Here is a 14,681-nt window from a genome sequence, read left to right on the forward strand (position 1 = left end):
CTAAAGTTCTGATGAATAAATCAACTAAGATGATACTCTTTTTAACTATTTATGAATATGAATTTTGAATGTTCTTTGATTAAAACCTACTACTGAGAACATAATTTAGAGAAGAGAAGCTTAAACAAGAAAATACTTAATAGCATATTATTCAAATGAAAAAATCTGAAAACTAATAGCTGATAATATGAAAAAAATATAAGAAATTATAAAACTATAAATTAATAAGTATTGTCAGAAGTTAAATTTTAAAGTAGAAGATAAGACCTTTCTGTCAATTAAGAACTATAGAATTTAACCCTTCAGCAGAAAGCTCATAAAGTAAAATAAAAATACTTTTAAAATTATTGAGAAAGTTAATAATAACTACAGATTAAAACTATTAAATAGCATGAAAATTCACTCAATATTTTCTTCTGATAAGCTATGAAAAGCTGTAAATGATTTTTCATCAGAACAACTAAATAAGATATCAGAATCAGTCAAAATATAAAGAAAAAATAAGTGAGAAGTTGAGAATATTTTAACAAGCTGTGTCTTCTGTAAAAAACTTTAATATTGAGTAAAATAACTAGAATTTGATGAAAATTCAATATAGTATTTAACATAAAATCTAAAGAAATTATTATATCTGATGCAAGAATTCTATATTGTAAATTCAATGAAAGCAAAGCTTTCAAAATGATTAAATAAATGACTAAAGGCTTTGAAAAAAAATAACTATCTAGTAGATAAAGTAGATGATAACTTACTAATATAAAAGTATATTTAAACTTCTAGAAGAGATAATATAATAGTATAGAATAGGCTGAGACAATCAGTTATCATATAGACTAATATGATTAGAAATTGCAACTGCTTAGACAACAGTATAGCAGTCAATCTTATAATTACCTTTCATACAAATAATATATAAATATGGCAATTGTCTAGCAACTGCACTAAGAAAAAAAAAACTATATAAACAGAGTTTTTTCTGAACTCACCTTTTATAAATCATCTACATATTTACTTAGATAGTTTATTTAGTTGATAATTAAATACCTATTCATCTATAACAATAGATTCTTTTATAAAATTTAATCTAATTACTAAACTAGTAGTAATATTAGAAAAATTCTATCAAAGATTATTAAATCAACTGTATAAAAACTATATATAGAAGTTAAAACATGAAAGAACACTCTCTATATCTATAAGGAGTTGAACCTCTAGATTTGCTCTGGCTGGCTGACTCAGCCTAGCTATTGTTTGCACATGTGCACGTGATCATGCTATGTGAGCTTGCTTAAGCTCAAGTTCTCATCTCATTCTTTTCTTCCCTTTCTCAAGCAATTCATCCTTGTTATATAGGAGGACTAGCCTCTAGTTCTTAGAGCTTAATCCTTTACATTATGAATTGCTTCACTCCTTTCATTGATAGGTCACTGAAAGTCTTAATTCTGTATCATGAAGCTCAGCAAATATGCTGACATATGATAGACTATTGAGAGTCTTAAATTCTGCATCATGAAGTTCAGTGATAGCACTGATATTTGAATAGACTGGGTTAGCAATCATGCTAACAAATGAATGAGCAACATTGAAAACATCTAGCTGAATGAGATAAAGCAGCACACTTGTACAACAAATATACAAATGAATTAATACAAAGCAATGAGCAGGAACACCTTCAGCAGCTTTGAACAACAATGAATAATTTTTCTTCAACAGCAGGAACAGATTCAGTGTGAGAACAGAGATTTAATAGTAGCTCAGCAAGCTGAAATAGTTAATCAATGACAAGCTTTGAACACTTCAACATCAATTCTCCTTCAATTGAACTTGTAACCACTTATTGCAGTCAGAAGATCAAAGATCAAGCTATCAGACTGCAAGAAGTATGATGGTTCTAATCTGAAGCACTACTCTCAGTGAGAGCTAAAGCTTCAATCAAAACTTAAGATTGATGAGAAAGCTTTAGATAATAATATGAAATGTATTTGATATATGTACTTGAGACTAAAAGAAATGGTAGCAGCTCAAATTTACTTCTGAGTTGAGAATAATAAGAATAAGATCAACTTCATAGTAGAGAGCTTACTGGAGCAGACATGCATACTCTTTAGTGATTCTGCACAACAGGAAAAGACTATGCAAAAGCTCAACAATTTATAACAGAGTAGAAGAGCTCTCTTTGACTTTCTGCCTGAATTTAATCAGCTACTGCTGGAAGCTGGTGGTCACAGATGAAATGATCACATTAAAAAGAGGTATTTGAAATCTGCTCTAAGCATGGAGCTGAGGAAAGGCATGATGAATGTAAGAGAACTATCTCTCTATGAGAATTACTGCAAGGAGCTTAGATTAATTGATCATCAACTCTCTGAGCTTAAAACTTTAAGGCAGTAGTCTAAACATCATGAGAACAGATCTTCTTCAGATCATATAATATCTAATTCACACTCTCTACTTTATCATGCTGTTCTTGACTGATGAAACCAGTTTCAAGCTTCTGCTGATGATCTGATGAATCTCTCTCCTGGTGCTATGACCTCAAGCATCTGCCACATCAAATTGATAAATCAGACAGAGGTTAATCAATGAAGAGAACAAGGCTTGTGCCTGAGATGTGAAGTCAGAGATCATATGATTAAGAGCTGTCTGTTCAAATCTTCCAGATGCTCTGCTATTCTCACAATAGCTAAGATGATCTCTGAGTCAATACTGGAAAATAATGATGTGAATATGAGTGAAAATTTGAAAAAAAAGTAGCTTCAATTAAAAGACACTAAAAAGAGCAAAATAAAAAGCTTGTGAGAAAGCAATGGAGAAGATTTAAATCTAAGATGATATTCAAACCCTTCAATGTCAATGCTTTAGTAGATAATGCCTTTTCAACTAAAGCAATGATAGACAGTAAATGTAATGTCTATGATCTTATTTCTCAATTCTATGTTAACAAGCATAAGCTTCTGTGCATTGAAATTCCTCCTGTTAAAATGACTGGCTTTGAAGACTCTATGAGACTCTCTACAAGCATAGTAACTGGCATTCAAATTGATATAGACAGTCATATAACTGAATGAGCCTTTCTCTACATGATGAATGAGTTATATAGTCATAATATGTATCTAGGTGACCCCTGGCTGGTCCAGCAAAAGGTGATCATGATCTCTCATTGAAGAATTGTGAGATTTGAAGAGAGTGGCATACAGGTAGAGTCTAGTTCAAACACAAAAGCTGATGTGATTTCCATCTCTGCTGTAAGCTTCTCTAGACTTTTGAGCACTTGAGAAAAGTGAAACATTGAGATCTTCACTGTCAGTTTGACCAACATTCAAAAGACTCTAGAAGTGAAATCAAATATTGACTCTAGAGAAAGCTGCCTGAACATTATCATTAGTTTTTGAATGTATTTGATAAGGAAGCCACTGACACTCTACTTTCACTTTGTGGCCCAGGTAGAGATCATAAGATTGAACTGATTAAAAAGACTGATGGTAGCATAGAACAACCCTCTTGAGGCCTGTTATATAATATGTCTTGAGAGAAACTACTGACTTTGTGAAAGACTATTACAGATTATCTAGATAAGAGTTTTATTAGAGTGAGCAACTCCCCTGCAGCTGCTCCTGTACTATTTGTGAAGATGTCTGAGAGTAGACTAAGATTCTGTGTGAACTATTGAGCTCTTAATAAAATTATCTGAAAGGATCAATATTCTCTATCATTAATCAGTGAGGCTCTACAGTGAATTGAACAGGTTAAATGATTCACTAAGCTGAACATTATTGCAGCTTTTCACAAGATTTGAATCATGAAAGGTGATGAGTGAATGACAGCCTTTAGAATCAGATACAAGCTATTTGAGTAGCTGGTTACACTCTATAATTTGGCCAATGCTCTGAGCATGTTTCAAAAATATATTAACTGAGCATTACATGGATATCTGGACAACTTCTGCTCAGTCTATTTAGATGACATCTTGATATTTTCCTCAAGAAGTTTACAGAAGCATTGTGAGCATGTATAAAAAATGCTTATGTATCTACAGAAAGCAGGCCTGCAGGCAGACATCAGAAAGAGTGAGTTTGAGATAAACAGCATAAAATATCTTGAATTCATCATTGAAGTGAGCAAGAATATATAAATGAATTCAGAGAAGATTAAAACTGTTTTGAAATGAGTGACACCTACTACTGTTAAAGATATACAAAGATTTTTAGACTTTATCAATTTCTATAGACAATTTATCAGGGATTTCTCAAAGATCATGATCTCACTGACAATTCTTACATGCAAGAATGTTTCTTTTTTATGGATGAACAAGGCTGAGAAAGCTTTTAAATGTCTAAAATCAATGTTTATCTCTGCTCCAATTCTGCTTCAATTCAACTCTGACCATGAGACTATATTGAAAATGAACTCCTCAGGTTATGTTTCAGAAGAAGTGCTGCTACAATATAATGAGCAGAGCATTCTACACTCATGTGCCTTCTTCTCTCACAAGCATTCACCTGTGGAATGCAACTATGAAATTCATGATAAAGAGTTATTAGCAATAATTAAGTGTTTAAAGAAATGGAACACTGAGCTACAAAGTGTAAAGAAATTCAAGATTCTCACAGATCATAAGAATCTAGAATACTTCATGACTACACACAGACTAAATGAATGACAGCTATATTGAATGGATATTCTCTATTGATTCAACTTCAGAATTGATTATTAGTCAGAGAAGTTGAACACTGAATTAGACATTCTATCATTAAGAGAGCAGAACATGTCACAGGGTGCTGATGATGAAAGAATCAAGCAAAGACAAGCTCAACTACTTAAGTTTAATGTACTGGCATCTGAAATAAAACCAATAGTGACTGCTGCCAGTGTGAAACCTGAGATGTGTTTTCAAGCTCAGTGAAATAAGACTCACAAAAATAACAAGATTGTGCAGTATCTGAAGCAAATTCTTCATGAGAAAAGATTCAGATTTTCTTCTGAACTCAGCATTAAGACTTTCATCTCTGAGTGCTCTTTAAATGAGAATGAGAAGCTTCTCTTTCAAGATCATAAGTGAGTGTCAGACTTTGAACCTCTTCAAATCAGATTAGTATATGAGACTCATGACTCACCTCTTATCAGTCATCCTGGGTGAGAGCAAATGACAGAAGTTCTAAGACATGAGTTCTACTGATCAGGCTATACTGCTGATGTGAGAAGAATGATCAGAAACTGTCATCTTTGCAGATCAAACACCACATGAAGAGATCAACATCAGAGACTGCTTAAGCCTCTTCTCATTTCTGAATGCATGTAGCAGGAGCTTTTCATGAACTTTATCATAAACTTATCAAGCTCTAAAGAATACATAAACATCATAGTTATAATGAATAGACTGATCAAGGAGATTATATTAAAAGCAGTTAAGAAAACTGATGTGAAGACAGTGGCTAGAGTGTTCCTTCACAACATCATTTCTCAAATGACATTTTTATGATGATAGTATCAGATTGAGGGTCAGCTTTCACAAGCATGTTTCAGACTCAGATGTGTGAGAAATTAGACATTAAGAGATGACTCTTCACAGTCTATCACTCAGAGACTGATGAAGCTACAGAGTGAATGAATCAGATTCTGAAAATCTATCTACACAAGTATATTAGCTTTCAACAGGATGATTGGCATGAATGACTCTCTTTAGCAGAGCTGATCATCAATAATAGAGATGCTGCCTCAACAGATGTGAGCTCATTCTTTTTAACATATCTTTTTTACATTTTCTCTATTGATATAGCTAATGCACTTCTCATTGAAACATCACATAATCTCATTGAGTTTGCAGATGATTATATAAGAAAGACTCATGAAGTATTGAAGTGAGCTCAAGTAAAAATGATGACTGCTCAGCAATCTCAAGAGAAATATGTAAATAGATGAAGAGACTTAGCTTCAAGCTTTCAACCTGGAGATAAGATCTGATTGAGCTTAGAGAATATGAGAACTAATCATCTGTGCAAGAAGCTGAATGTAAAATACAATCAATATACTGTGCTAGAAAAGATAGAATTCTATGCTTACTGACTGAACATCTTATCTGATATTCATAATATCTTTAATGTAAAGCTCCTACATGCTATGATGACAGATTCTCTACCTAGTCAGAGACAAACTCACTGACAGCCACTCACTATAGAGATCTCAAAAGGACTTGAGTTTGAGATTGAGGAAATTCAGAGTGAATGAACCTACCAGAGGAAAAAGCAATATCTTATTAAATGAGTAGATTGAGCTAAGTCTACATGGAATGACATGAGTCTTCTATAAGAAGTGAAGACCTTGAACACTTGAGAGGCCTCTCAGCAGGCAAAATTAGATGTAAAGAGGGCTTTAAATAGTTGTAAAGACCTGCAACAAAGAGGGAGAAGAAGAGTATTATAAGAGATTGAACTTCTAGATTTGCTCTGACTGGCTGACTCAGCCTAGTCATCATTCATATGTGCACATGTGATCATGCTATGTGAGCTTGCTTAAGCTTGAGTTTTCATCTCATTCTTTTCTTCTCTTTCTTAAGCACTTTGTCCTTGTTATATAGAAGGACTAGCCTCTAGTTCTTAGAGCTTAACCCTTTACACTGTCTATTTCAATTAGATCTAATGATCTGACAGTGTGGCCAGATAGAGAGTCTTTGAAGTCTTTATATAATTTATCTGAGAAGAAGATTGAATGAATCTTTATTATTGCAGAGAGGTTCAGTTTCTAGACATTGCTCATCTTTTTCAGAATTCTAAAGAAGCTGATGTTTTGCTCTATTGATCAATTCATCTTATATAATTTCAAAATTAGATAAACAAAATCTCCTACTATAAAGTTAGACTCTTGATAATGCTTATCAGTCTGCTTCTTTATCTGTTTCTGTGCTATTTTTATATCTTTACCTGTCTGATTTCAGATCTCTCTCATATAATGAATGAAGCTTCTTGCTGCTTCTTGATTTTTTTTCTCATTCATGTTCAATTTCTCTATTAGTGATTGTCAGCCAAATAACATTCAGAGTTCATATTCATTTACTGTAAGAAAGAGAAAGATCTCTGTAAAAGCATTTGAGATAGCTGTAGAGGCATAATCTATAATGAGCAGTCATTTATCTCAGTTATATTGATAGTAACTAACATAGAGGCAAAGACAGATAACAATATATTGATTTATCACTTCTGTCTATCTATCAGTTTATATATAATATATTGTTAAGAGTTTCAATTTTATATTCAGAATCTATTTAAACTCATCTAAAAAGCTTGATACAAATTGAGAATTTCAGTCATAGATATTGAGTCAAGTACCTTATTATATGAATAGTAAAATTGAATAAATAGTCAGATCAGCTCTTGAGCTGTAACTTTTCAGATGATAAAAATGAAGATTGACTTCTTACTTAGCTGATATACTATAATCAAGATGATATCATAATCTGTTTTACTTTTCAGCATATTTATAAAGTTTATTATGATATGCTGTCATGCTCATTCTGATATTGATAATGACTTTAGCAAATCAAAAGTCTTATTTCTTGAAATTTTACTGATTCAGCACACATAACAGTTCTGAATATAATATTGAATATCTGTTTGCTAGATGATTCATCAATAGTGTGATTGTATTAGAGTCAGAGTCTTTTATTCTTCAGAACATACTATTAAAGCTTGATTATGAATTTTCTGCAGTAGCTCAGTTATTAGAGTTTTCTTTTTCTAAATAGACATCACTAGTCTTTCATTGTACTATAGCATATTGTCTTTCATTATATAGAGACTACTCTCATCATCTGCCTGCTGCTGCAGAAGCTCAATTGAGATGATTATCTTATTTAAAGATACTTTACATTCAGCAATGATCTCTTTCTCTAAGGAGTTGATGCTAACAATATTCATAGAAGAAGTGATCTAGAAATTAAGAGTCTTTGATTGTAAGAAAATCTGCATACAGCTGTTCTGTTGTCTTCTAATCTGCTCAGATCTATTCAGTGTATCTGTTAGCAGATTGACCTTGTCTAATTAATACTTGATCTCAAAGTAGAAACAGGAAAGAAACTCTACTTAGCAGACTTGACATGCATTCAGCTTCTTGATAGTCATAAAGTATTTCAGTGTATGATGATCAGTGAAAATCTTGAATTGTTTCTCTCATTATAGTTTTTCAAGCTTTGTCTGTTATTTTTGTAAGATTTGAATCACTGTTAGCATTTTCTTATCATGAACTTTATAATTAAGCTCTGCATCATTTATTGACTTTGAATAGAAGACTACTGAGTGTCAAAGATTATTTTCAAATCTTTGACTTAGTATCTCAATCACTACTCTATCAGAAATATTAGTCTCAATATGAGTCTTCTGCTCAGAGTTATAGTAATGCAGTATTAAGACCTTTATCAGCTGCCTCTTTAGTTTTTCAAAGACTGATTTACATTCTTATGTTTATATAAATGAAGTAGTCTTCTTTATCAACTGATACAATGATTTTGTGATTCAGCTGTAGTTTCTTATAAATCATCAGTAGAAATTGTTAAATTCTAGAAATGACTAAACTTCTTTAACTATGATGAGAATCTGTTATTTTACAATAATAGCTACCTTCTCTGAGTTTGTCTCAATCTCTTCTATACTGATGATAAACTATAGATATTTTGTTCTCTAGACTGTGAACTCACATTTCTAAATACTAACTTGCAAACTAGCTGTCTTTAGTTGATATAGTATTGAATTTACCTGCTGTTTGTACTCCTTCAGATTCTTGCTATAGATTAGAAGATCAATACTGTTATAAACTTATCCAGGTAGTCAAAGAAGATACTATTAATAAACTATTAGAAGTAGGCAGAAGCATTTATAAGGTCGAAGAGAATCATCTGATATTTATAGATCTTATAGCAGGTTCTAAAGATAGTCAGATTCTCAGACTCAGAGTTCATTCAGATGCAATAAAATTTCTGCTAAATGTTTAGTTTTATAAAATATTTTACTTTATTAAGTTAGTCTATCAGTTTATCTATTAAAGGCAAGAAATACTGATCTCATTTGATTATAGCATTCAGTTTACAAAAATTAACATAAAATCATAACTTCTTCCCACTACAGACAATCAGAATTAAGTAGATGTAGAGAACTGAACTTGAGATAACAAAGTCCTTTACTAGATTGAACTTGAGATAGATCTTCACTGCCTTTAATGTATCTAAATTTATCTTGTATAGAAATATATGTTCAATATTCTGAATAAAATTAATGTTAGACTGAAGCTCTATTTTAAAATTAACATTCTTTTGTAGAAAAGATAATTCATTTAATACTTTCTTTGAGAAACAGTTCTTCTGATCTTTCAATCATTCTGATAAGTTGCAGATCAGCTTCTCATCAAACTTATTCTCAGCTCTCACTAAACTTTACTTCTTCTCAAGCTGTTTATCAATTTCATATATACTAGTTATGAAGACTATTGAGTTCTTGTTCTTCATATAATTATAAAAAAAACAGACTTAATAAAGTTCATATTTATTATTTATGATGCTGTCTTCTTTCAAGTCAGTCTCTGCCTTATCTTAGATATCATAACTAAGCTGATCTCTTTTAATCTGCAGAGCTGAGTCTGATACTTCTATTTCATTTCTTTGTTCAGTTTGATCTCTCTTCATTTCATATCTGTCTGATACTTAAACTTATAATCTGAGCATTTCAGTACTGACTGAGTTACTATCTTCAAAATCAGCTCTGTTACCTGTTCAAGAATAAACTGTTCACTCAGTTAAATCAGACATTAATTTTTAACATTAAGTTATATATTCTGTGCTGTCAATCACTTTCATCTCAAGATGACATGATGCTGATCTAGGTCTATTATCATCAGAGGAACATTTTGAAATCTTTAGTCATTTACTCAGAGATTTAGAGTTAATGTGCAATCTATCATCTCATCAAAAATATTATTATATTCCTTTATACAGTATTTGAATGAGAGTTCTTGAAACTTTTTATTGAAGAATCTCATCAATTCTATGACATATCAGATATTAATAAAATTCACATCATTCACTTCACTATCAGTAAGAGAATTTGTAGAAGTGACAATTTTGTTATAAACTAACTTGATTGATATATTAAAACTTTTTCCTTCAATCAAGTTCTTTATATCAAATCTCTTACAGACTATTGAACTATCTGAGATGAAGTCTTCTCTTTGACTCACTTGTTTTCTAAATCTGTTAAAGACTCAGAAGCATCATTCTCTATAAGTTTAATGATCAACTATTGAGATTTCTGTTTCATAATACAGTTTTTTGCAATATGATCTTTCTTCTCGCAGTAGTAGCACTGAATATCTGAACAGATGCTCATAGTTTCCTTCATGATAGAGAATTTTATAGCAGAAGTGTCAGAGAGAGTTTGACTATTGAAGATCTATTAGATATTTTGCTTGAGAATATTAATTTTATTTTCTCATGAGCTTTTTAACTTCTAAGTGTCATTGATTGTCTGAAGAATGTAAACTGCCTGAGCACAGATCTTCTGAAACTTAGCATATATATTGATAATTGCATTGACTACTGCTATCATTCTCTGAAGATCAAAGAATAGTTTATCATTGAAGTCTATATTGTAATTCCTCTTGACAATCTTGACCTCACTTATCAAGTATAAAAATCTTATAATAAATTCATGATAATTATTCTCATTATGTATAATCAGCTTGTGATAACTACTTTTGATATTTTACAGCTTGTTAGCATTCTCATATATTGACTTAAAATGCTCAAATATCTCCCCTGCAGTCTAATATTACTTAGAGTGATTCTCTTTTATACAGAGTGTAATATGATGTGCTGTGTTCTCATCTGTTCAGTTCTCAATGTACATAATTCTCATATATTTAATAGAGTAGTGATCAGTATTCTCTTAGAGCTTGTTCTTCATCTAAGAGAGTCAGTGTTTAAATTTCAGCTCCTTACTGTCAGTGAGATATTTCAGATCATTGATTTTGACAGATCTTCTGACAATCTCAGAGAGAATGACATCTCAACTTGCAGTTTGATTGCTGACTGTCATGCAGATTAAAATGTGATTAAGTTCATCATATTTAATAATTAACTCATCAATCTGACTTTGCTTGACAGCAGTCTGATTAGTAGCATTATTTTATTTCATTCTCAGTCATGTGATTGTATCTCTTAATGATTTTTTATCATCAAAGATGTCATCAAAGATCACTGCTAACTCATTATAAATATAGTTACTGTCTGAGTGAATTATCTCTTTGAATTTCTCAATTAAAATATATGATTGATCAGTTGATCTTGTTAGAATATATCATCAGTTCTTTTGACCTCTTTCAAGAGGTTGAAAGCCTGCAGTGGCCATCTGATGTCAGATTGAACTGTTGTCTTCAACAGTTGATTGATATGTTGTCAGACTCTCAACTAGCAGGTTTTAATTCAACTGAAGCACTTAAGTTTTTCACTAAAACCAGAATGAAAGAATAGAAGAAAACCTTAGTATTATATTAGAGAGTAAATGCAAGCTGCATAAAAAGGAAACTCTCTGCATTGCTAACTGCTATGTAATGAAAATATTAAGATTGATGAGAAAAAAGAGATGTTAGAGTCTGCTTAGATTATAAACAGCCCACGTGATCACGTGACCAGATAACGACCGATCCGCTAGATCACATGTGGGGCGTGATCACTTGATGGAGATAAATCTAGCCCCGGTGCCTAGCCTAACAGTCAGTATTGATAGTTAGCTTGCATCTCATTTATAAGAGTCAGCTTTCAAATATTAATTCTTTTCTATTGATGGGATGCTTTGAGTCATTGAGCTTGACTAATTATTATACTTTTTGCATCTCTGCTGATCTAGATTATAAGATCAAGAAGTTTATAACTAACTATAGTATATTTTATTTTTTAATCAAATTATACATCTGTTAATTTAGTTCATTCATTTACTTTCTCTGCTTATTTTACTCTATTCTAACTCTACTCAGAATGCATTATGTTTCATTTATGAGATTGATGATTTCTCAAAATATTTGTTTTGAGTTTTTTTTAAATATATTAAAAAATAAATTTTTTGTTATAAGCTCTTTTGATTTTATATTTCTATTAATCAGAGTTATTATATTTTAGTTCAATTTTTATAAACTGTTAGATCCTCTAACTGCTTTTAATATCTTAGTAATATTTTTAGAGATTTATAATAAAAGTAAATAAAAATTTTTAGAGATTTTTTATATAAAAATCTATTTTAAAAATAGTATAAAATTTTTAATATTAGTATTATATCAAGACTTCAATTTAGATGCAGGTAAAACAAATATTTGATTGTTAGCTAGATAAGTTATCTAGATAAAATACTAAGATAATTTCTAAAAGATGAGTTTAGAAAAAACTTTATTTATATAACTTTTTTCTTAGCATATTTTTCTCTATTATTAGTGCTATTACTAGATGATTTCACATTTATATATTATTCATATGCAGGGTAATTATGAGGTTAGTTTCTATATTATTATCTAAATAGTTATGATTATCATATTTAAATAATTATAATTACTAATCACCTCAACTTATGGTTTTACACTATTGAGAAGATTGAATGAAGTTCATTCTATATTATTATATTAAGTGATTTTTTTTTCTTTTTTTTAAATCTTTATTGATTTATTAAAATATTATTCTTTAATCTTTTTTTTAATAAATAAGTAGAATATAATTCTTTGAATTATTTTTTGAGTTTTAGTTTTAATCTTTATTACTAAATCTGCTTTTTTATTTTATAAATACTTAAAATAAATAAATTATCTTAATTTTTTTTACTATTCTTTAAATTAATTCAAGATTTATCTATTTATTTTAAATTTTATATTTTTAAAATTTTTTTAATACTATTTAACTATCTGAAAATATTTAAATATTATTAATATTTGCTTTCTAAAGAATTATTTTATAAGTTAATATAAATACCTTTTGAATTATAAATAATTCAGTATTAAAAACTTTATACTTTTTTTTAAATTTATAAAAACATCTTATATTCTGAATTTAATTTAAAATAATTAACTATTAAATTATAAAGAGTTAAGCTCTAAGAACTAGAGGCTAGTTCTACTATATAACAAGGATGAATTACTTGAGAAAGGGAAGAAAAGAATGAGATGAGAACTCAAGCTTAAGTAAGCTCATATAGCATGATAATATGTATACATGTGAATGATGACTAGGCTGAGTCAGCCAGCCAGAGCAAATGATGACTAGGCTGAGTTAGCTAGTCAGAGCAAATCTAGAAGTTCAATCTCTTATAATACTCTCCTTCTCCCTCTTTGTTGCAGGTCTTTATGACTATTTAAAGTTCTCTTTACATCTAATTTTGCCTGCTGAGAGGCCTCTCAAGTGTTCAAGGTCTTCACTTCTTATAGAAGACTCATGTCATTCCATGTAGACTTAGCTCAATCTACTCATTTAATAAGATATTGCTTTTTCCTCTGGTAGGTTCATTCACTCTGAATTTCCTCAATCTCAAACTCAAGTCCTTTTGAGATCTCTATAGTGAGTGGCTGTCAGTGAGTTTGTCTCTGACTAGGTAGAGAATCTGTCATCATAGCATGTAGGAGCTTTACATTAAAGATATTATGAATATCAGATAAGATGTTCAGTCAGTAAGCATAGAATTCTATCTTTTCTAGCACAGTATATTGATTGTATTTTACATTCAGCTTCTTGCACAGATGATTAGTTCTCATATTCTCTAAGCTCAATCAGATCTTATCTCCAGGTTGAAAGCTTGAAGCTAAGTCTCTTCATCTATTTACATATTTCTCTTGAGATTGCTGAGCAGTCATCATTTTTACTTGAGCTCACTTCAATACTTCATGAGTCTTTCTTATATAATCATCTGCAAACTCAATGAGATTATGTGATGTTTCAATGAGAAGTGCATTAGCTATATCAATAGAGAAAATGTAAAAAAGATATGTTAAAAAGAATGAGCTCACATCTGTTGAGGCAGCATCTCTATTATTGATGATCAGCTCTGCTAAAGAGAGTCATTCATGCCAATCATCCTGTTGAAAGCTAATATACTTGTGTAGATAGATTTTCAGAATCTGATTCATTCACTCTGTAGCTTCATCAGTCTCTGAGTGATAGACTGTGAAGAGTCATCTCTTAATGTCTAATTTCTCACACATCTGAGTCTGAAACATGCTTGTGAAAGCTGACCCTCAATCTGATACTATCATCATAAAAATGTCATTTGAGAAATGATGTTGTGAAGGAACACTCTAGCCACTGTCTTCACATCAGTTTTCTTAACTGCTTTTAATATAATCTCCTTGATCAGTCTATTCATTATAACTATGATGTTTATGTATTCTTTAGAGCTTGATAAGTTTATGATAAAGTTCATGAAAAGCTCCTGCTACATGCATTCAGAAATGAGAAGAGGCTTAAGCAGTCTCTGATGTTGATCTCTTCATGTGGTGTTTGATCTGCAAAGATGACAGTTTCTGATCATTCTTCTCACATCAGCAGTATAGCCTGATCAGTAGAACTCATGTCTTAGAACTTCTGTCATTTGCTCTCACCCAGGATGACTGATAAGAGGTGAGTCATGAGTCTCATATACTAATCTGATTTGAAGAGGTTCAAAGTCTGA

General features: G+C 30.8%; 1 protein-coding gene across 1 annotated transcript; it reads right to left on the minus strand.

Moving 5' to 3' along the window:
- Positions 1 to 10,277: 10,277 nt before the first annotated feature.
- PAAG_12677 (hypothetical protein) lies at positions 10,278 to 10,728 on the minus strand (the record flags this gene model as incomplete). Its single annotated transcript, XM_015848139.2, has 2 exons — positions 10,278 to 10,430; positions 10,521 to 10,728. Coding segments are annotated over 2 exons (361 nt in total), but the record flags the coding sequence as incomplete, so codon positions are not given.
- Positions 10,729 to 14,681: the final 3,953 nt, after the last annotated feature.

This window comes from Paracoccidioides lutzii (genome assembly GCF_000150705.2).
Source record: "Paracoccidioides lutzii Pb01 unplaced genomic scaffold supercont2.61, whole genome shotgun sequence".
NCBI classification, from domain to species: Eukaryota; Fungi; Ascomycota; class Eurotiomycetes; order Onygenales; family Ajellomycetaceae; genus Paracoccidioides; species Paracoccidioides lutzii.